The 21,467-nt window shown below is 43.6% G+C and overlaps 1 protein-coding gene across 1 annotated transcript in view; it reads right to left on the reverse strand.

The window, feature by feature from the left end:
• Positions 1–21,208, reverse strand: part of Lamb1 (laminin subunit beta 1) — a 70,065-nt gene extending 48,857 nt beyond the window's left edge. Inside the window, exons 1-9 of the mRNA XM_090333006.1 lie at positions 21,110–21,208; positions 20,830–20,950; positions 19,629–19,804; positions 17,115–17,250; positions 12,479–12,552; positions 9,545–9,733; positions 9,371–9,434; positions 4,653–4,855; positions 1,955–2,075 (exon numbers count right to left, since the gene is read on the reverse strand). Coding sequence (XP_090189132.1) covers positions 1,955–2,075; positions 4,653–4,855; positions 9,371–9,434; positions 9,545–9,733; positions 12,479–12,552; positions 17,115–17,250; positions 19,629–19,804; positions 20,830–20,866 — 1,000 coding nt within the window. The 5' untranslated portion in view covers positions 20,867–20,950; positions 21,110–21,208. The remainder of the gene's footprint in view (positions 1–1,954; positions 2,076–4,652; positions 4,856–9,370; positions 9,435–9,544; positions 9,734–12,478; positions 12,553–17,114; positions 17,251–19,628; positions 19,805–20,829; positions 20,951–21,109) is intronic.
• Between the last annotated feature and the right edge of the window lie 259 nt (positions 21,209–21,467).

The following is a 21,467-nucleotide window of genomic DNA, read 5'->3' on the forward strand; positions in this document are numbered from 1 at the left end:
GTTAGACAAAAGAGCATCAAAAGGAACACACCCACTGATGACATTGGTTTAAGTCCAATAATGGATTGGAAACTAAAAATGATAACTCTTATGAAATATAAACAAATATCTAGAAAAAACAATGAGCTACTAAGGAGGGAAAACTCTTGGGGAACAATTCCTTCAAAAATGCAATACCAGGGCCAGGAGTTTGGCCTAGTGGTAGAATGCTTGCCTAGCATGCACGAAGACCCGGGTTCAATTCCTCGGTACCCCACATACATAGCAAAAAGCCAGAAGTGGTGCTGAGGCTCAAGTGGTAGAGTGCTAGCTTTGAGAAAGTCCAAGGACAGTGCTCAAGCCCTGAGCTCAAGTCCAGGACTGGCAAAAAAAAAAAAAAAAAAAATGCAATACCAGGGTGGGAGCATGGCCTAGTGATAGAATGCTTGTCTAGCATGCATGATGCCCTGGGTTCAATTCTTCGGTACCACATATACAGAAAAAAATACAAGTGGTGATGTGGCTCATATGGCAGAATGCTAGCCATGAGAAAGGTCAAGGGCAGTGCCCAGGCTCTGGTAATAAACGACTGGTAATAAACGATGTAATACCAGGTGGGATTGATCCACTGATGGATTCTTAAGTTGGTAGCATGTTTGGGAGGTGCTAGAAACTAGAAAGTAGGCTGCTTAGTTGAAGTAGGCCACTGAAGGCGTGAGTTCAAAAGGTGTAACTCGTTCCCTTAACCCTTTCTTTCCATCTCTTCCCACCACCGTTGTGTGAATAGCTTTCCGCCATGATGAATCTGCCTTGCCACAGGTCTAAAAGCAATGGAGCCAAGTGATCATGAACTGAAACCTATGACATCACCAGTCAAAATAAACTATTGCTCCTTGGGGGTAGATTTGCTTGGATAGTTTACCCCAGGGACAAAAAAAAAAAAAAAGACTAATACTGTTTCACTGAGGGTGAGACTCTGGCAAGTACTTTCTGTTACTCCACAGGGCAGTGTTGGGGACACATTCCTAGGGACCCTTGTTTAGGCATCAAGAGTCTGACAAGAAGAATCGATTTCTCTTCTGCTCTTATCAGCATGCTAGTGCAGGCTCTTTAGGAAGCACTAAGACCTGTTTAGCAGCCATCCAATGGGCCTTCTCAGGAAGGCCCTGTAGCCTTTCCGTACAGTCATGCTTGTTCAACCTGGCTTCAATCATCTTGTCCTCAGGGCAAACACCAATTCCTCGTTTCTGCTCACAACTGGGCTTACCTCAGCCTTGACTATCCACTTCCACACCCGTCCCCCACCACAGGCTGTCCTGAATAGGGACTCATCTTGTTCACTAGGACATCATCAAGGTCCCCCCACCTACCTCCCTCTACCTAGGTCACCATTAAGTATCCATTTAGGCCAGCTGGTTCCATCTGCTAATAAAGCCTTTACTATTCCAGTGCTCCCTGGGTTCTGAATGTCTCGATTGGAGGTTCCTCAGGAGTGGAGAGTGTATGAGAATCACTATGAGCTGGGAGGGAGAGCCGGTGACGCATCCTACTGAACTTCTCTGCCCAGAATAACACTGGGAAGAAGACAGAGATGCCATTATGCCAGAGGCCACACCGGGCTGGGCACAGAAACAAAGACAAAAACTCTACTCCATAATCCATTAGACCTTATTGACACTCGGTGTGGGATTTCCCTTTCATTTTCCCTAGTACCAGCTTATCTTAAAACACAGGGACAATGTCAAGATGTTTCCGTCTTTCTGAGTCAGTGCCACCCACGCAGGCGCTGCCCAATAACTATTCATGTCTGCTAATGTAATTAGATGTATACTATTGGCATCTTGGGATCAAGGTGGGAAAAGAAAGAGTGACTTCTCTCCCCTTGGCAAACAGCACTCTATTAGAGCACCAGTAACCAGGAAATGGATACTACAGTCCTCACAGATTCCAAATGGCCCCTTCCACAGAGACTCACTTTTACAGGCATTGCTGTTTCGGCCTTCAGCAGGTCTCCAAGGTAAATCGTGGTAGAAATCCATGCACTGTTCACAGTTCAAGCCCTTAGTGTTATGCCTGCACATGCAGTGTCCGTGCACCTTGACGGTTACAAAAGCAGAAAGAACAAAGGAAGAGATTCATGAACGGTATGGCAAGTCCAATCCTTTTCACTGGCTCATCTATAGCTCACCACAGTGAGAGGCTTTGTTTTCATTTGCTCCTTTCCTCAGCAAGTTCTATCCATCTTGGTGATGGCTACAACTCCCAATTCTCCATAGATCCTACTGCATAATGAATACTCAATAAGCATTGTATTAAGAAGCTACAAGAAAATACAAAAAATAGCTACTAAACATACAAAAACAAAAAATGAGGGATGAAAGGGTTAACGCGAATCAAGATGAACTTGTACACACACAGACACATCTATCTTAAACTGAAACCCCACAGTACAATTATCTCAAGATCCTATTAAAAAGGGGGGGATTACTAATTTAGTTTGTTAAATTTACCATAATAGAGATCTATAAAAATGGTTATCTGGCCTACTTTCAATAACTGAGTTAGTTTCCAGGTATATATATGTATTTGATTCTCTATCACAATTGAAAGAAGGCCAGATAACTATTTCTTTTCCAAGTATACTTATTTTTTTTTTTTTTACTTTAGGCATAGTAATTTTATTTCACTTTTCTACTCAGTACTGGGGATTGAAACAGGGGCTTCTCACATGAGGCCAAGGCTCTACCACTGAGATATTCCTAGCCTGGAAGATTTTTTTTTTTCCCCAATTCAAAACCTTAAAACCAATTACTTACATTGATTTTTTTTGCCTTCAAGTGAGAAAATATAAAAATCTCAGAAAAAGATGCAAATCAATTTACTTTTCAATTAACCCAACATACACTATATCAAGAGTCTCCCTGAAAGTTGCGCTTACAGCAAATGATAACAAATACAGCTTTCTAGCTCTCTAATAGACATGTCCATGGATATGTCATCTTACTTCTACTTTCTACATAATGGAACTCAGGAAGAGGATCAACAGGTCCTCCCTTGCCTTATACCAGTTTTGACAGAAGCACAGTTCAAGATTACACTCCTCTCCTTGATTGTATATAAACCGAAAAGCAGTTCCAAAGACCATGCTGCAACTATGGCATCTGAATAAGCAGGGCAACAAACTCAGACCCATAGACATGATATCAACTATACAGACTGGTACCATGAAAAGTAAATACCAGTATTCTTAGAAAGATGGAGAAATGAGGGGCCGGTAGTTTGGCCTAGTGGTAAGAGTGCTTGCCTAGCATGCAGGAAGACCCAGGTTCAATTTCTCAGTACCACACGAATAGAAAAAGCCAGAAGTGGTGCAGTGCAAGTGGTAGAGTGCAAGCCTTGAGAAAGCCCAAGTACAGTGCTCAGGCCCTGAGATCAAGCCCCAAGCCTCAAGGCTAATACTTGACCACTTTGACCCATAGTTTCACTTCCAGTTTTCTGGTGCTTCACTAAAGATAAAGAGTTTCATAGACTCCCCAGCTGGCTTCAAACCTTGATCCTCAGATCTCAGCCTCTTGAGTAGCTAGCTAGGATTACACGCATGAGCCACCAGGCCACTCAGGCTCATAGTGTATTACTTATTCTTTGATCTCCTTGACAGAAGAGGACCTTTGCCTGCACTTCCTGTCTGACATGAAAATCATAAATCTATAAGGAACAATTGGAAACCACATAATTAAGTTAGGGCAGAATAACTTATTTTTTGTTTTCTAGACATTTGATAAATCACTCAAATCTCACATTTAAAAATATATATAATTTTTATATGTGAAAATGGAACTAGGTATTTTGAGGAAATGGTTGGGGTTGGGAAGATGTGGGGATGGGGGATGTGACATTGATCAAGATGCATTTTGACTTGAAGCCCCTTGTATGACTAAAGATAATTTTTTTTTTTTTGCCAGTCCTGGGCTTGAGCTCAGGGCCTGAGCACTGTCCTTGGGACTTTCTCAAGGCTAGAGCTCTACCACTTGAGCCTCAGCACCATTTCCAGCTTTTTTCTATGTATGTGGTACTGAGGAATTGAACCTGGGTCTTGGTGCATGCTAACCGAGCACTCTACTTACTACTAGGCCAAACTCCCAGACCCAAAGATAATTTTTAAAATGTAGTTTTCAAACACAGAATAAAAGCAAGAAAGGAACAAAATTAATAGGAAAAGATCGAGAAGGGGAAAAAAATCCCCCATTTAGTCTCTAAATGCTATCACAAGGTTCTGGATTAAAATTTTTCCAGTTTCTTTGGACTAGGGTCCATTTTTTCTTTCCAGTATAAAGACTGAATGTCTGTGGTTTTTTAAATCTTTCCTAACAAAGGCAGACTCAATTGTTACTTAGACAATTTCTTAATCCTTGGTGACTAAAATATCTACTTTTGCGGTGGCCTACAGGAAATAACTACAGAAATTAATTCTATGACATGAACAATTTATACAATCTCATAGTCTAAGAGAGTTTTCTAAGAGAAATTTAGCAATCAACCACTACATGGTTTAAGGTCTACATGTAAGTCAAATGAAAGCCAAATCTCTGGAAAAAACAAAAAGCTGTGAAAAGCTTCAGCTTGCTTCAGAATCACCCAGGTCTGGGAGGAAGCCATAAGCAAAGTTGTCTCACCATTCCTTCCACCTCTTCATCAAATCCATGCACAGGGGCACATTCACTGGCGTGGCCGTAGCAGAAGCAGTTTCCTCGAACCACCATGTCATAAACAGCATAATAGTATTTCTCTCTGATTTCCATTCTGGAATCCAAAAGGTTGTCTCCCAAAGTGTGCAGCTTCACAAACTTGATCCTCAAGTTGGTGATTTTTAATAGATCTATAGACGGCAACAAAGAGGAAGTCTGATCAAACAGGCAATAATTACACATTGTCTTTCTTTAGGAGAAAGACTTGATAAACAGAGATGACTTTTCTTCCTCTTAATCAGCTAATGACAGTTGTAAAGGCTGACAGAGTGTGACAGCTGCAGAAAGCCTCCCTTTAATAAGGACACTTATTTCACAATGGATCTCTGCAGGCCAACGTGTCAGGAAGAAGTGTGAAAGTGGAGAAACTCAAAGAATGCAACTGTCTGACTGCCAGATCCCACTGACATCCAGTAATCTAACGTAATGCAATGCCATCTGGTTCCCACGGCAATTAATGTCGGTGTCACCTCAATGTCAGCCACCAGAAATTCCATTCAGGTAGGAAAAGATTTATCAAAGCACTCTAATTCTCACTGCTACTGTAACAGGAGCAGATTTTGTGTCTTATTTCTGAGGGAGAAATCGTTGTCTGAAATTTCCCACCACTTAAGTGAAACCTAAGTTACTCAAGTAGATTAAACACTTTTGAGTAACTACAGCCCAGGAGAAGAACATTGTAATGGGTGTGTGTGTACCTGTCATCCATACTGGAGCTTGAACTCAGGGCGTAGACTCTATCTTAGCTTTTCTGCTCAAGGCTGGCACTCTACCACTTGAGCTCATAGCTTCACTTCAGGCTTTTGCTGGTCAATTAGAGATAAGAATCCCACAGATTTTTCTGCCTGGGCTGGAATTCAATCACGATCCTCAAGTTTCAGCCTCCTCAGACATCAGTCAGGATTACTGGTAACTAAATCACTGGTGACTGAACTTGACCAAGTTTTTTGTTTTGGTCAAGTATTAGGGATTGAACTCCTTGACAGAAGAGGACCTTTGCCTGCACTTTCTGTCTGACATGGCTCTGCCACTTGCACAATGCTCTAGCCCTTGACAAGGTAGTATGGCACCAAATTATTATATTCATTATTATTATGATGTCAGGGCAAATGATTTTTTTCCCAACATAAAAGTGACTACTTCTGTAGTCATTAGGTGAACCAAGAGCTCATCACCTACAATACTACTGTTTTCACTAACTATTCTTGCTGAAGTGTCTGACTGGTTGATCCACCTGCCCTCTCACTGTGCTCTGCAACGTGAAAGTGCTTATAAGCTTTACTCTCATTTGTGCATATTTACAGTTTACAATTCAAGACAAAAGCACCCAGTACAACAGATGCCGTCAAAGCCCAAAAACTAATATATGCATTGCTTACTATGAAGATCACAGAAGGGCCTGGGAGTGGAATGGGAAAGTGCATTTGTAAACTAAAAAATATAATGCTTCTGAACTGAATGATAGTTATGAATGCCAGCATGGACCAAATGCCCCAGCAAAGTGAGCACAAGCAAGTACTGATGAGAAGCATCTAGAATCTGTAGGAACCTTGAACTGATCTCCCTGGAAACTTTGGAAGAGCAAACATGCTCCTGCCATACACAACAACAACCAAGTATCAGTTGCAAGTCTTCTCAAGGAGACTCACTTTTGAAGGGGGCCTCATCGGAGACAGGGAAAACTAAGGAAGCGTTGTTTCTTTAATTACAAAGTAAATGAAAAGCATGATTGGCTAATATGGATGCTTTCATAATATATACCAGTAGGTCTTCTCACGGCCACTCAACAAGAAAGGCAAGAGAATTCAAACACCAAGCTGGGCATTGGTGGCTCACACTTAGAAACCTCACATCTCAGGTTTAGATCATGGTTCAAAGTCAGCCCAGGGAGGAAAAGTCCATGAAGACTGTTATTTCCAATAAACTACCAAGAAAGCCAAATGCAGAGCTATGCTCAAGTGGTAGAGCACTAGCTTTGAGCAAAAGCTCACAGACAGTGCCCAGGCCTGAAGTTCAAGCCCCAGGACCAACACAGAGACCACCCCCACCACCAAAAAAAAAAAAAGAAAGAAAGAAAGCAACAGCATCCTCAGAGTCCCATATATCTCACCTATGCAGAGGGATCTGTTAGGGACTTAGGCAAGGGCTGTTTCTTCTGGAGTCCCTGGGGAAATTTTCACAACTGGATTTTGAAACAGGAGGGATGGCCTCATGACTCAAGATACTGGCACAGTGCTGGACATGCCACTAAATATTTTTTTTTACAATAAGAATGAATGAGCAAATTGCTAACAAGAGACAGTCTAGGCCACATGTAAAATTAACTGAAGAAGGGAAGCAGCACTTTGGAGGCAATATTCCATGGACCTCTTGTCCTCTATTCTTCCATCCTCTAAGCTTGGAAGTTCCATGGTTAAAAATAGGGGCACACACAGCTGGGGAAGATCAGGAAGAGTCAGCCCTGCCTTGCTCAACTGAAGGCTCCTTCACAGCCAGGCAGGCTTGCCCTTCCTCTGACATCTAGGACTAGCTCCATCCAGTTCCCAAACTGCAGCTGACAGCAACAGCATCAGCATCAGTAGCAGCTCACTTCTACAAAGGGCATTGGGGCTGGTCACTTATGGGTAACAATTCATTTTCTTCCACAATAACCCTAAGGTTAATATTATCATCTCCAGTTTAGCCTAGTGGTAGAGTGCTTGCCTAGCATGCATGAAGCCCTGGGTTCAATTCCTCGGTATCACATATATAGAAAAAAGCTAGAAGTGGTGCAGTGGCTCAAGTGGTAGAGTTCTAGCCTGGAGAAAGCCCAAGGACAGTGCTCAAGGCCCAGGACTGGCAAAAAAAAAAAAAAAAAAAAAAAAGTTTTAAGTAAATTACTTGTCCCAGGTCACATAGCAGCAATATAATAGAACTGGGATTCAATCCAGGTCTGTCTCGAAAGCCCATTAGTTTAATTACTGCACATTCTGCTTCCCAAGAAGATGAAAATGTAATCCTATAATGACATATTTGGTGAACACTGGAAAGAGCTCTGGACTGCAAATCATAACACGTGCCTTTAAGTTCTGCCTGCCACTGAAAAGCCACAACACTTCATGAGTGGAATTCAACTCTCTTGAGCCTCAGTTTTTCTTCTGTTAAACAAAAATACAATCTTTACCATATAATGAATGTGGCTGACATTTATGAATTCCCCTCACAGTATTCTTTCTTCTCATATTCCTTTAGTCAAAGGCCTTTGCCAAGATTGGCATTTTGTTTTGCTGCTGGAACTGGGGCTTGAACTCAGGGCTTCATGTTCTTTCTTGGCTTATTTTGATCAAGGCTAGAGCGTTCTACCCTTGAACCACACCTCCATTTTAACTTTTTGCTGGTTTAGAGATAAGAGTCTCATGGATGCCTGTAATCCTAGATACTCAGAAGACTGCGATCTGAGGATCAAGATTCAAAGCCAGCATGGGCACAAAGGACCTGAGTCTCTTGTCTCCCATTAACCTTTAGAAAATAGGAAGTAGGCTTGGCTCAAGGGTAGAGTGGTAGCCTTGAGCTGAAGAGCTCAGGGACAACACCCAGGCCCAGGGGTAGGGTGGTAGCCTTGAGCTAAAGAGCTCAGGGACAGCGTCCAGGCATCCAGGCCGAGTTGCAAGCCCCATGACCCACAAAAAAAAAAAAAAAAAAAAAAAGCTTTATGGACTTTTCTGCCTACACTGGCTTTGAACTAACAATGATCCTTAGATCTCAGCCTCCTGAGTAGCTAAGATTACAGTCATAAAACACTAGTACCTAGGCTTGCCAAGACCTTTTGCAGAACACATAGCCACTAAGCTAGAGATGTTAAGTGGTGTCTTCTGTAAAAGTCACGTAACCATGGCTAAGAACATGTGAACTATGGCTAGTTGGAAGTTATCTAAATATGGACAACTTTCCGGTTTCTTTACATGAAATGTGCTTGCTCTTAAAAGAGTAGGGTGATCTAACTCTACTTATGAAGAAAAACTGAGAAAAGGGGTGTCTCTATAACCAGGATTATCATATTTAGGATATAAAAGTAACCTGTGATCAGTTATGTTTGAATTGTAGATAAACTATCATTTTTTAGTAAAAGCATAATCTAATTGTTACATGGAACACTGTTACACTAATCACAAATATTGCATGGGACACACACTTCGACTAGTCAAAAGTCAAAAGTACTGTATGGAATACTAATATATATTTTAAAAATATATTATTTATCTGAAACTCAAATTTAACTATTTTATCTAGTGAGCGTAATTGTAGCAGCTGAGTTACGTTTTATTTTCTGAAAGTCCCTCTGAATAATGTAGTACAAGAGGCAATAACTTTCTATTTTACTTGAACAATTGTATTCTAGAGACACTCGTGTTACAGTAGTGTAATCTACATTCTAATGTACTGAGCAACAAAGTAAATAAGGTAGCACAATCAACATAATTGCTTGAGCACTCTTGACAGATTGATTACTGTGGAGACTTCAAAAGCTTCTGGTAGGACACTGGAAAGAAAGAAAACGTAGGTGGATTTACTACTGAATATCTAGATTCTGGGTGGCATGCTCTGGGGGAATACTTATTCTGTGAGTGTTCTTTCCCATCTATGCTTTTATTTGAAAACATGCTTACTCTGTATCCTTGGGCTATAAGGATCTTCTATTTTGAAAGCAGGGTCTAAAGCACGAAATATCACCTAAAAATAGATAAAAGAGGAATTGGTATTTTAACTGTGATCAAAGCGTACACCAATGTAAAATATAATGTCAAACCAAATGACATTGTAAAACCAAGATGCAAACAGACCTCTCCTTCTGTTGAGGGTTCTATGTCAGAGTACCGGGAGTCACAGATTATGTCATCCACTTTCTTCATGGGGCCGGTGGAAATGCCTGGGAAGGAGCTCTCGCAGTCATAGGCGAAGTATCTGTACACACCCCATGTCTTCCCAAAGTCAGAGGACCGCTCTATCAGCATAGCAGCTGGACGGAATGTCTGCAAGAGGGGGACAAGAGACCTGATTGCTAATCTGTCTTTTTCGAGACTGCAGATGAAACTGTCATGGTGTGCTACAGGCCCTGACTATACACAGTTGGCATTTCTCACTGTGGCTGGATTTCAGACACTTTAAGCTGTTTGTGGAGCCCATTCTCTCAAGGAACATGTCTGTTCTAAATTTTGTACTTTTCCCACCCTGATAGATTAGTGAGCTGTTTTTCCTTAGAAGCTGATTATAAACAGGTCTTAAGATCAAATTCTGGTATAGGTATAGCCACCATGCCCATAATATGACTGAGTTTGAGTATTCACACCTTCATTTCTTCATTTGATTCAATAGATGCATGACTGCCACACCATACCAGACAGTGACCTACAATCTATACATTGTATATAGCCCAATGAGATACAAATATGGACATAAAAAACTTACAGTACAACATGTTAAACCATACTAGAGTAATATGGAGTATGATCTGAAAAAGTAAGAGGAGGACATTAAGAAGCTGGAGGAGCCCATTCTAGCTGTAGATATGAACACCAAAGAACTAATAGAGGCCTGAATGCTTTTTTCTTCCTGAGAAAAGGATTCAAAGGTTAGGAAGTAAAAGATTTACATTTTGACAAATATTCAAGTTACTTTTTCACCTATCCAGAAATAAAAGAAAATAGTATTTTTTAAAACTGGGCAGAGCATTAGACAGAGGATTTTAAAGAGAAGCTCCAGTGTTTAACATATGCCATATGTAGTATGTGCTTTCCCAAAAGGCCAGGATCCCAGCTGGGAAGACACTGGAGGGTCTGTGGCAGGTCTCTGTGTCAAAAGGGACAGAGAGGAAAAGTTCAGAAGCCAGTCCTTGTAGTGCTTTCTTCTCCCACTCTTCTGGAAACTTCTAAATCCCAAAGGGACAATGGCAAATCACTCAATTTCCTGTAGAGTTAAGAAACTTTGGAAACTAGAACAACATACTTCACCTACAGTATGTAAGCCTTTCCCACTCCCTGCTTAGTCATCAACCTTCTTGGGCCTCATGTGGCTGCACAGTTGCTTCTGAGTGCATAATAATCACAAGTCCGGAAATGGCTGGCTACATACAAAAGCACTCTGGGATATGAAGGATGAGTTTCACTAATTTACAAAAACCCAACATACTTAACATTCAGCCTAGGTGTAACTAAGCATGTTCCTTCATCTTCAGCCCCTGCCTTTTCCCTTCTCATCTTCACTACTGCTAATGCATCACCAACTTAGGCAGTCCTGGACTCATAAAATAGATCAAAGACATATGGTAGTTTTCGAATAATGCTATGATACAGGTCTTCCGGAGGAAGACAAAGCTCTGACCCTACTAGCTTGGATTGGGGGAAACAGGGATCATACCCAATTGTGCCCAAGCTCACACATGCTGTTTAGCTCACTGAAGCTCACTGGAGCCTGAGGGCTGTTCGCCCCCATCCAGCAACTTGTACCCATAGCTTACATCTCATGTCAGCCACCACCTCCTCTGCCTGACCTTTTGCATATATGTGCAGAATTCCATCTTTGGCCCATTGTAATCTCTTGAATAAGTATTCAACTACAGAATCTGTGCCCAGAGCAGTTTTGAATGTAAATGAGCTTGAAACTATTCATGTTTGTGAGCAGACAGATGCCTTCCTCAAAGTAAATGGATCCTACATATGGATTAAAAAAGAGGAATAGATAAAAAGATAAAAGCTATAGGTGTCACCTAACACTGGGGGAGGCATCCCATACCAGGATGAGTTTCAATTTTAAGCACAAGGTCACTGACAAGGAGTCCTTGAGCTATTTAGTCAAGCCAGCACTCAGTATCAGGTGTCAGTGTAACCTGTCACCCCAGCAATCACAATGGGTTGCTTAGGGTTGAGAAAAGGGGCAACAAGGGCAAGCCTGGGAACTGCATGGTTCAGTGTCCCTCCTAGTCACATTCTGACTCCCGTGCCCACCCTTGCTTCTTGGCTTCCCAGGCTTTTGTAACAGATCCAGGTGGAACTTGGAAGGTTCCTGGCCCACAGGGTAAACCTATCACTGGCATCTTTTCCTAGCCTGCAAGAGTGCAGATAAGGCTCCAAACTCCTACTGAAAAACTATTCAAAAGTGATTTTCATCTGGGAAGCAATAAGCAAATTATGGGTTTTATACAGGCCAACATGTACTTTAAGCCATGTGAAGTCTGTCATTTCCAGGCAGCTGCTTGAGAAGAAACAAAGGGACTTTGTACAGAGACATTCCCCAGTCCCAGAGTCATTTTACATCTCAAAAAGAAAAATGGTGAGAAGAATCTACATTTAAAACAAGGCTCACAGATCACTTCAGAAACTGTCCCCACAAATTTTGCAAAATCTTTAAAACTAAATTTCTTTTTCAGTTTCCAAGCTCAGTATTAAAACATAAACACATGGGATCAGAGATATTCTCTCCAGATGTTTTATTGTGGTTTCGGATGGAGTCAATACTGCCTCTCTCCATGGGGAAATTGAGAGCTCTCTAAACTAAGAAGTTTATATATAGCTGAACACAGACAGCATAGAAACTCTCTATGTATTGCTATGAAGATAAGGTATTTGGTAAAGGTAGTTATTCAAGCCCATGTTTTTGTTTTTGTTTTTTAAATTTCTCAATTATCACAATGTACAGCAACAAGGGTATTTTAAGTTCCTAAGAGGGAAATTATACAATGCGTCCAGCCGTCATTTGTTGTTAAGGTATGGACTTCTTACCTTGAAAGTCATTATGAGATGAGTGAAATGGAACTCTGCTTCCAAATCCAGTTGGATAGTTACATTTTCCACACCTAGAGATGAAAAAAGTAATAGTAATAAGAAGGGAATGGTAAGGTAAAAACAAACAGCAGAGGTCAGCTGCAACTATTTCCTTAAATGATCTTCAAACTTCACAGAAACCCTTTTTGCAGTCTAAAGCTGTTAACGCTGATTTTGCCTTTACTCAGGTGATGCGCCAAGCTGGACTGATTCTACTGTTTTTCACAATCCTTCAAGTTCCACTCCCTGAAATGAGACTTGATCTAGTCCAAAGCCCCTTCATGGGTCAAGGCAGCTATCTCTTGCTTAGAAACCAGAGAAATACTGTCCCCACCAGCCCTCAAAGCCAAATTGTGAGAGGGGAGAAGGGCACTTCCTGTGCACAGTAAGAGGTCAGCCTGCAGGCTGAGGCACAGTGACTCCACTCTCTTCCAGGACAAACACAAATGCTCTCTTTTCTCTGTGTGAGTGAAGAAAAGCAGCACAAGTTGAAGCATGCGTCCACCACATGTTAAGCTCCACATCAACTTAAAAAAAAAAAAGCCTATGCCTGCTGGGGCACCCTTTAAATGTCATTTGCACCACTGGAAAACAATGCCAAAGAAACAAAGAGCCAGTTAAATACATAAACTGCCCAGAACAAATAACATCTTCTCTTTCAGGAGGAAAGCCTGAACCAACAAGGGAAAATTTGCTCCGTGCCCTGAGGGTCGACTGGTCCCACCTGACATGCTAAAATGGCCAGTGGAATTCCAGGGTGGGCGGCACCTCTCCCAACCCTACCCACTGGCTCAAATAGAATTTCCACTTTTTGGACGTCAGAAGGACTTTTAGAGGCCCATCTTTTCCAGAGCAAAAGAAGTCTTAAAAGCAGAAAGACAGAAATGTGTCAGAGGGAATCATGTCACAGCCTGGTGTATTTCCAGGAAATCAGCAGGACCTTTTGAAATAATCTCTCCTGCTGGCAACTTGCCAAGTTGACTGGGGATGGGGGTGGGGGCAGGAAAGTGGTCACTGGAACGGATATGAGCTAGTTGGAATGTTAAAGAAAAACCACTATAATCACACTAATGAACATTATCTAACCTATTGTAAAAAAAAAAATTACCAAACTACTCTGGGTATTTTTCTTAGTGGAATGTTAGCTAAGAATCTGTACATTTGTCCTCTCCCAAGAGCTTCAAAATGGGCAATGTTTGTTCAAAAAGTAAGAGAAGATGAAGTACAAAGCAAGACTAGTACCATTTCTGTCACATTATATATACAGGGCCGGGAGTTTGGCCTAGTGTTAGAGTGCTTGCCTAGCATGCACCAAGACTCAGGTTTGATTCCTCCCTAACTCATACATACAAGCCGGAAGTGGTGCTTTGGCCCAAGTGTTAGAGTGCTAGCCTTGAGGAAAAAGCCCAAGAACAGTGCCCAAGCCCTGAGTTCAAGCTCCAGAACAGGCAAGAAAAGAAAAAAAGAATATATACAGTCACAAATATCCCAAAAGTGCATTCCATTTAGATTTACAGACTGATAAAGCACCATATTTTGTTTTTTTCTCTTTTTTTTTGTTTTTTCATGGGTCTTTAACTCAGGGCCTGTGTGCTGATCCTGAGCTTTTTTGCTAAAAGCTAGAGCTCTTCCACTTTGAGCCACAGTACCACTTCTACTTTTCTGGTGGTTATATTAGAGGTAAGAGTCTCTTGGACATTCCTGCCCAGGATGGATTTGAACCTTGATCTTCAGATCTCAGCCTCCTGAGTAGCTAATATTACAGATGTGAACCACTGGCATTCAGCTCATCTTTTTTAATTTTTCATCTTTTTTTATTTTGAGAAAGAGAAATCCAAGGAACAAGATTATTCCATAGCTAAGTGTGATGGCTCATACAGTAATCTCAGCATTTTCCAGGCTAAAGAGGAAGAGGATCACTCTGCAGCCTGGGCTAAAGAAAAAAATAAAAGTAAAAATTTTCTATAGTATGGAAGAATTGTGAATCAGCCACGCATTCCAAGCTGTCTGAGCCTGCATAGTCATGATTTAATACCAATGCATATAAGGAAACCTGTGCAAAATATAGAGGAAATAAAGTCACCTTCACAGAGAAGTTCTTCATTGTGAACTATCAGCAAAGTGATAGATGAAAGAGTACAACAACAATTCAGTCTGACCTTCTAAATTCATCAGTCTGGATAACTTCATCTAGTATCTGTTGGAGTGACAGAGATTTTAAGCCCTCTGATTGAAAAAACTTTTCTGACATTTGGACTCTCTTGTTGCAATAAAGCTACAGAAATTGATCAAATTCTGAGAGAACTAAGAAAAACTTTATACTAAGAACTACAGATCATGAAAAAACTTTTATTGTTAGCTGCCTAAAATGGGTGCATAATGCCCAGGAATCTGTCTGCTTTGCTGAAGAATGAGGACGGGCAAGAATAGCTTCATCCTATTTTAAAGTCCTCCAGGACTCAGCTACACTGAGCTATACCAGCCAACATATCCTCTTGTAAGAATAACCATAATTTCCCACTATAATGAATCTGAATGGCACACGCTTCTGAGAACTCATCTCCCGCCCCACCCCTCCCACCCCATGAAGTTCTTAAACCAATGGATTCCCCAAAATGATAAATGAACCACTCCTTCCAAAAAGGTTTTCTAGAAAAATCTTTGCAATTATTGTCAATAAGACATGGATGGAATGCCTCTTTCCCCAGTGATAAATGATCTCACACATCTGAGAGCTCCCTAAGTACAGGGCACTTAATGAGGGAATTTAATTGTTTTTAGGGTATTTTTTACAACCAGGCTCAATAGGTTCATTTCTCTTATGACCTTCTTTCATTTTTTTCTTCAACAAATTTAATGGAGTGAATGCAGTAGCTCACACCTGTAATACTAGCTGCTTGAAGAGACAAAGGTCAGGAGAATCAAGGCTTGAAATAAAAAGTTCATGATACCTCATTAAAAAAGAAGGGAAAAAAAGGTTGGGCAAAACCAGGTGCAGCTGGCTCGTGCCTGTAATCCTAGTTACTCAGGAGGCTGAGATCTGAGGATCAAGATTCAAAGCCAGCCCAGGCATGAAAGTGCATGAGACTCTCATCTCCAATTAACCACCAGAAAATCAGAAGCGGCACTGTGCCTCAAGAAGTAGAGTGCTAGCCTTGAGCTGAAGAGTTCAGGGACAACGACCAGGCCCAATGTTCAAGTCCCTTGACCGACTCCCCCCCCCCCCCCAAAAAAAAAAAGGTGGGGCAAGCAATTATGAGTCTGTCATCCCTGCTGTACAGGAAGTGTAACTATCAGGATCATGGTTCAGGCTGGCTCCAGCATACAATTGAAACACTGTCTCAAAAATAGCAGAGAGGGACTAGTCTGAGCAAGGTACATTACATGTATATATGAACATATCAAAATGAAACCCCCCCAGGCTGGGAGTTTGGCCTTGTGGTAGAGTGCTTGCCTAGCATGCATGAAGACCCAGGTTGATTCCCTAGTACCCCATACATAGAAAAAAGCCAGAAGTGGTGTTGTGGCTCAAGTATAGAGTGCTAGGCTTGAGGAAAACCCAAGGACAGTGCTCAGGCCCCAAGTTCAAGTCCCAGGATTGGCAAGCAAGCAAGCAAGCAAGCAAGCAAGCAAGCAAGCAAGCAAGCAAGCAAGGAAGGAAGGAAGGAAGGAAGGAAGGAAGGAAGGAAGGAAGGAAGGAAGGAAGCCTCTTGGTGTTTTTTTTTTTTAAACAGTCAAAGCAAAAGGGACAGAGGGTCTAGCAGTGGGAGGCCCTAAGCTCAAACCAAAAGAAAGTGACTACCAAAAGAATGTTTAATGAAGGCGCTCTCTACTACCAGCACTCAGGAGGCTGAGGCAGCTGCGTCTCGAGTTTCAGGTCAGCCTAAGCTAAACAGCAAAAAACTGTCTCAAAAAGGAAAACAAGAACCCCAAACTACTATTCACACTGTTAATAACAGCCACACTAACTCAAAACTATGTGACCAGAGTTTCATGCCAATAGTAACTATTATCATATTTAATGAACTTATTAAGGCAAAGGCCAAATGCCCCTCCTCCTCCATCTCCCCCCCCCCTCAAAAAGGCAAAGGGGCTAGACACCCAGAACTACTGAGAAACTACTTAACTTAAAATCCTATCACATTGACAGACTGCAAAGTTCCATGAAAGTGCTTATTTCACACTACTATCATTACTAATATAAAATTCTCTATCGTTGGAAGGAGAATGGGGTCAGCTGTGATTTTTGCCCTTTCTTTTAGAGCCAATAACAAAAGCTGCTATGTTCTGTGGATGAAGGGCCAGAGGTCAACACTGTCCCTCACACCCTTCTCTCACTGGCACACACACCCCTCTCCAAAAGGCCCCCTCGGAATGAGGACTCCGGAACAAACACTCTGGTCCAGCATGAAAGACTGCTTTCCTAGAGAATGCATACTTCAGGAAGGAGGACCAGATTTTACCAGGCAGTAAACCTGTCCAACACTAATTACAGGGAAGAGGAGCCAATGGGAATTACAAACACTTGGACGCATGTATGCCCCATCCAGGTTACTAATCACACTGCACAGAACTTCCCACACCAACCACATACCATTTTCAGATTGCCACCAAATCTTCAGGCGGTTTGGAGCAAATGTAGTGACCACGTTTTCAATGAGATGGCTGTCAGGATTGAGAGTCTCATGATAAGGATCTTGGGAGTTGCAAATGAAGCACTTTTTGTCCTCCTGAAAGCAAGTTAACTTCATAAGTTTAAGGAGTAATTTCATTTAAAACAATCAAACAAACAAAAAAAGCTCACAATCCAAAAATCAAACCACTAGCTTTAAAAGGAGATAGATGTGCCCCCCCCAAAAAAAATTTCACTTAAAAAACTTGTCACATCTTTCCCTTTAACTTAAAAAGTCTAAAATCTTTCTGAAAAAAATTTCCCTCCTCTTTACAAATTCAAGGTCAAGAGTAAAAGAAGGCATTGTTTCCTAAGAGACTAATTTAATCAAAATCAAATTTCTAGGCTTAAATCCTAATCTCAATAAATAGCTAGAGTAGCTTACTCTAGAGTAAAATGCAGAGGTATTAAGAGTTTTTGCTGATAAAGCAAATTAAAAAGGGGGGAAAAAAATCCAAATCATTTGGCCTGATTTTCTAAACCTAAATGAGGCAGAAACCAAGTATTAACCAGCAGTATTTACAAAGGCCCTGAGATACCTTAGTTTCTACTTTGCCCAAGCAGTAAATGAGGAGTAGGGCTATCTATAAGCCGCTGAGAACGCCTGCCCTGCCCTGCCCTGTCCTGGCCTGTAATATTGGTACCACTAGAAACTGAGGCAAAAACTGGAATAAAGATGGACTTTGGCTCTTGAGTAGCTTTAAATATTCTACTTTCTTTCTCCCTAAAATCACAACCACAGTCACCCCGGCAGATAGATCAGATGTATTCTTCTTTTACATAACCCAAAGCAACATGGGTTAATAGCTCCTTTTCTATATGGAGATTTGCTCTGGAATTCATATTAGTAAAATCTAAAGATGATACTTAGACTGAAATACAGAGACTTAATATCTTGTAAATGGAATTTACAAGACTATAGACTACTTTTATCTTTATATTAATCTGGTTGGTTACTACCACTCAAAATAACATTCAAAAGCACTTTGGGTGGCAAGATGTATCAACAACATCAAAATGGCAGAGATCACAATTATTAAGAACACAGGGAGACTAGAACAAAAGCATCCTATATCAGATTTTATGGCCACTGCTTGAGAAGGCACATGCCTATTTCTTTTAGACCCAGGTATCTGTTAAAAAAAAAAAAATGTAACCACTATTTCATGGCCAATGATATAAAGCAAAGAATGGCTCAACTTTAAGACAAGCAGTTTGCACTCTGGTCAAAGCTAATTTCAGACTTTAGTGATTCATTGACAGGATATCCGGACCTCTGAAGAACTTGTCAGCACCACCATTTAGGTAAAATTTAAATGCTAATATTAGAAAATGGAACATCAACTGCCTTCATTAGCTTGTAGTCAAGGAAACTAACACTGAAGAACAATTGCCAGAACTTTAAAAAAAGTAGTTTAATTATAATCTCCCTTCTAGTCAAGAGGAAGCAGTCTAGACTAGACATCTCGGTATAAATCTGGAAGCAAATGAGTGGAATCCACTTTACCACATTCCTTTACTTTAAATGTATATCTCTACAATGGACTTTCTGCTTTGTGAAAATGACTCCATTTTAAGGCATCTCTCATGCAAACCCCAAGACACTAGGTCCTTCTGAAGGGCAGCTGCTCAGGTTGTTGCGGGCCACACTCTGAGCAACTTATCCTGAATGTTCTTACTGACCTCTGCTTTTGTTAAGAGTCCAGAGAAAAATCTAACCTTTTTTTTTAATCAAGGAAATGGATTCTGCTTCAGAAGTTTGTTTTGTGTCTTCTTTTAGATTAGTCTTGAATGTGTATGATGTTTAGTCCTGAATATACAACTATGACTTTTGAAATCTAAAATTTGGATCCACATTTAAGAAGCAGTTAAGTCCCTGAAATTTCATACTGGTCTTCCACTATCAGGGAACCATAGCAACGAGGGCATATGGGAAATGCAAACTGCTGAACTGAATTATCTAATGGAGATAGCACCAAGCCGGGAGAAAATGGGGTTCAGTGGCTGGAATCATTTTGCAAAACATCATGGTTTGAGATATCCTTAGAATAACCCAGTGAAAGATGAAGTGAAATGCCTGAGCTCTCTACTCAGTAAAGAAAGAAGAGGCTAAATCATCTATAACGTGTGTATTTTTAACAATTACTCCACTACCCAAGTCTTTCAGAATCCCGGAGCTGGGGCAGGGCACAGGGCAAGGACCAGGCTGTCTACTTCCCTGAATTTCTGTGCTGCTGACAGTGGTGTGGCTGGAGAACGGCAGGAAATGTCTGGGGGTGCAACTGTGCAAACTGAGCTGGAGGCACGAGGTGAGCGAGATCCCACCCTAATCCTGGGCCTCCAGACTATCCGGATTGCTGGCCGGATGTGGGAAGGCCCCTGGGCCTGCCTGCCTGCCTGCCCCTTAGGTCTGGAACCCTGGCTCTGAGGCCTTACCTGCAAGTGGCTGACGATGCAGTAGGGCTCTGGCTTGTGCAGTCCGCACGTCGAGGTCACAGAGAGCTTCTGGGCTCGGCCAATGAGAAGATCGCCGGTGGCAGGGTAGCAGCTGCCTTCCGCGCAGCCATAGCTGAAGTCGGGTTCTTGGGCGCGCACTCTGGCTGAGCCCAAGGCTACCGGAGGGGAAAGGGACAAGGTTGGGGGAACGGGGGACAGAGGATAGGCCCGAACAAAAGAAGAGGCAGGGGGCCGGGAAGCCCACTACCCAGAGAAGACGCAGTGACAAGATAAGCGAAGGAGAGGACCAGATGACAGGGACGTGGAAAGGAACCCACCACACGTCATGCCAGGCTGCCCGGAGGCCAGCTTGAGCGCATCACCCGAGGAAAACGCACCCGAAGCCGCGCGGCGCCTTTACTGTGGTGCCCGGCCAGCAGCCCCCACCCCTCTAGGTGGAGGTGCCGCCCCTCCGCCTCGACCTCCGTCCGTGCGGGGACCTGCGCGCACCGAGACGATTCGCGCGTGGGAACCCGCGTGCACGTGGCAGTGCGCGCATCCTGGCTGTGAGTGTGCACGTGGAAATGAGTGAGCGTGAGGGTACGCTCGCGTGCACGCGCTCGGGACACCAGCGATTCCCGGGAGGGGTGAGGCGCGGCGATCGGTGGCGGACGATGCTTTCCCCAGGGGAAGGAGCGACCGGTTAGTCATTGCGGCGCCGGGGAGGCTTCAACGCCTCGCCAGTCCAGAAAAGCTTATTGGGCCCAGCGGTGCGCGGTGCCATGGCGAGGCAAACAGCGATGGTTAATTAAAGCCACATGGGCCCCATCAGCTTCCCAGGCGAAGCCTGGGGGCTCGGGCGCTTTCCTGAGTAACAGGCTGGGCAGAGAGCCCCCCCCCCCAAGCTGGCCAGCAAGCAAGCCCAGCCGCCCTGGAGACCCCCCTGCCTTCCCCCAGGTGGTGAGGGCACGGCGAAAACTGGCAGAGGGCGGCGCAGACCCCGGGAGCCGCAGGGGCGCGGAGCCCTGGGGATGGGGACCGGCGACCCGCGCACGGCGTCCCCAGACACTACCGGAGCGAGGGGCGGTGGCGACGGAACCCAGGGGCGTCCGACCCCCGGATTCCCTCCCAACCCCGAGCCCCGGGCATCGGGATTTCCTTCCCCCGTTACCCCAGAGCGCCAACCCCTCCTCTGACTTACCCAAGAAGCTGAAGACGAGCACCTGGAGCGACCCCATGTCCAGTCCCGCCCGCAGCCCCGGGGACCGGCCGAGGAGGGAGCGCGCGTCCGCCGAGCTGCCGGCTCTTTCCCGGCTTCCTTTCTGGAGAGGTAGAGGAGCCGAGGAGAAATAACAGACAAATAAATGTTCCGAGAGAGGAGCGCGGAGAGGGGCCCTTCAGTTTCCTGCCGCTCCCACGGAAGCGGGGGCTGGGCCGGGGAAGCGGGAGGGAAAAACGTCGCCCACCGACTTTGTGCTCACCCTGCGCCCGGTGCGCCCCGGAGGCTCCTGGTAGTCCCCGAGCCCAAAGAAGGGAATTAGAAAGTTTAGCCTTGGGAGGAACCGAGGGAGGCGCCTCTGCTCATGCGCACACGCGGGGCTCGGGCCGAGGGGGCGGGCAGCGGGAGGCCACCACTGGGCGAGGAGGGGGTGGAGGTCCAGGGCCCACCCCCTCAGGGGGCCTCTTTTGTTTTAACGCCGCGTCGGCCGAGGTGGCCGGCTCTTCGTGCTTCCCTTTCCCCGCGTGGGGGTGGCGGGTCCGCCCCGGGGTGCGCGCGCGGAGGGGTGGGCGGTCCGGGCTGGTCTCGGTGGTAGGTGTTCAGGTGGCTGGGCCGGGGGC

Source organism: Megascapheus bottae, chromosome 5, assembly GCF_031878675.1.
Source record: "Megascapheus bottae isolate mThoBot1 chromosome 5, mThoBot2.hap1, whole genome shotgun sequence".
NCBI lineage: Eukaryota > Metazoa > Chordata > Mammalia > Rodentia > Geomyidae > Megascapheus > Megascapheus bottae.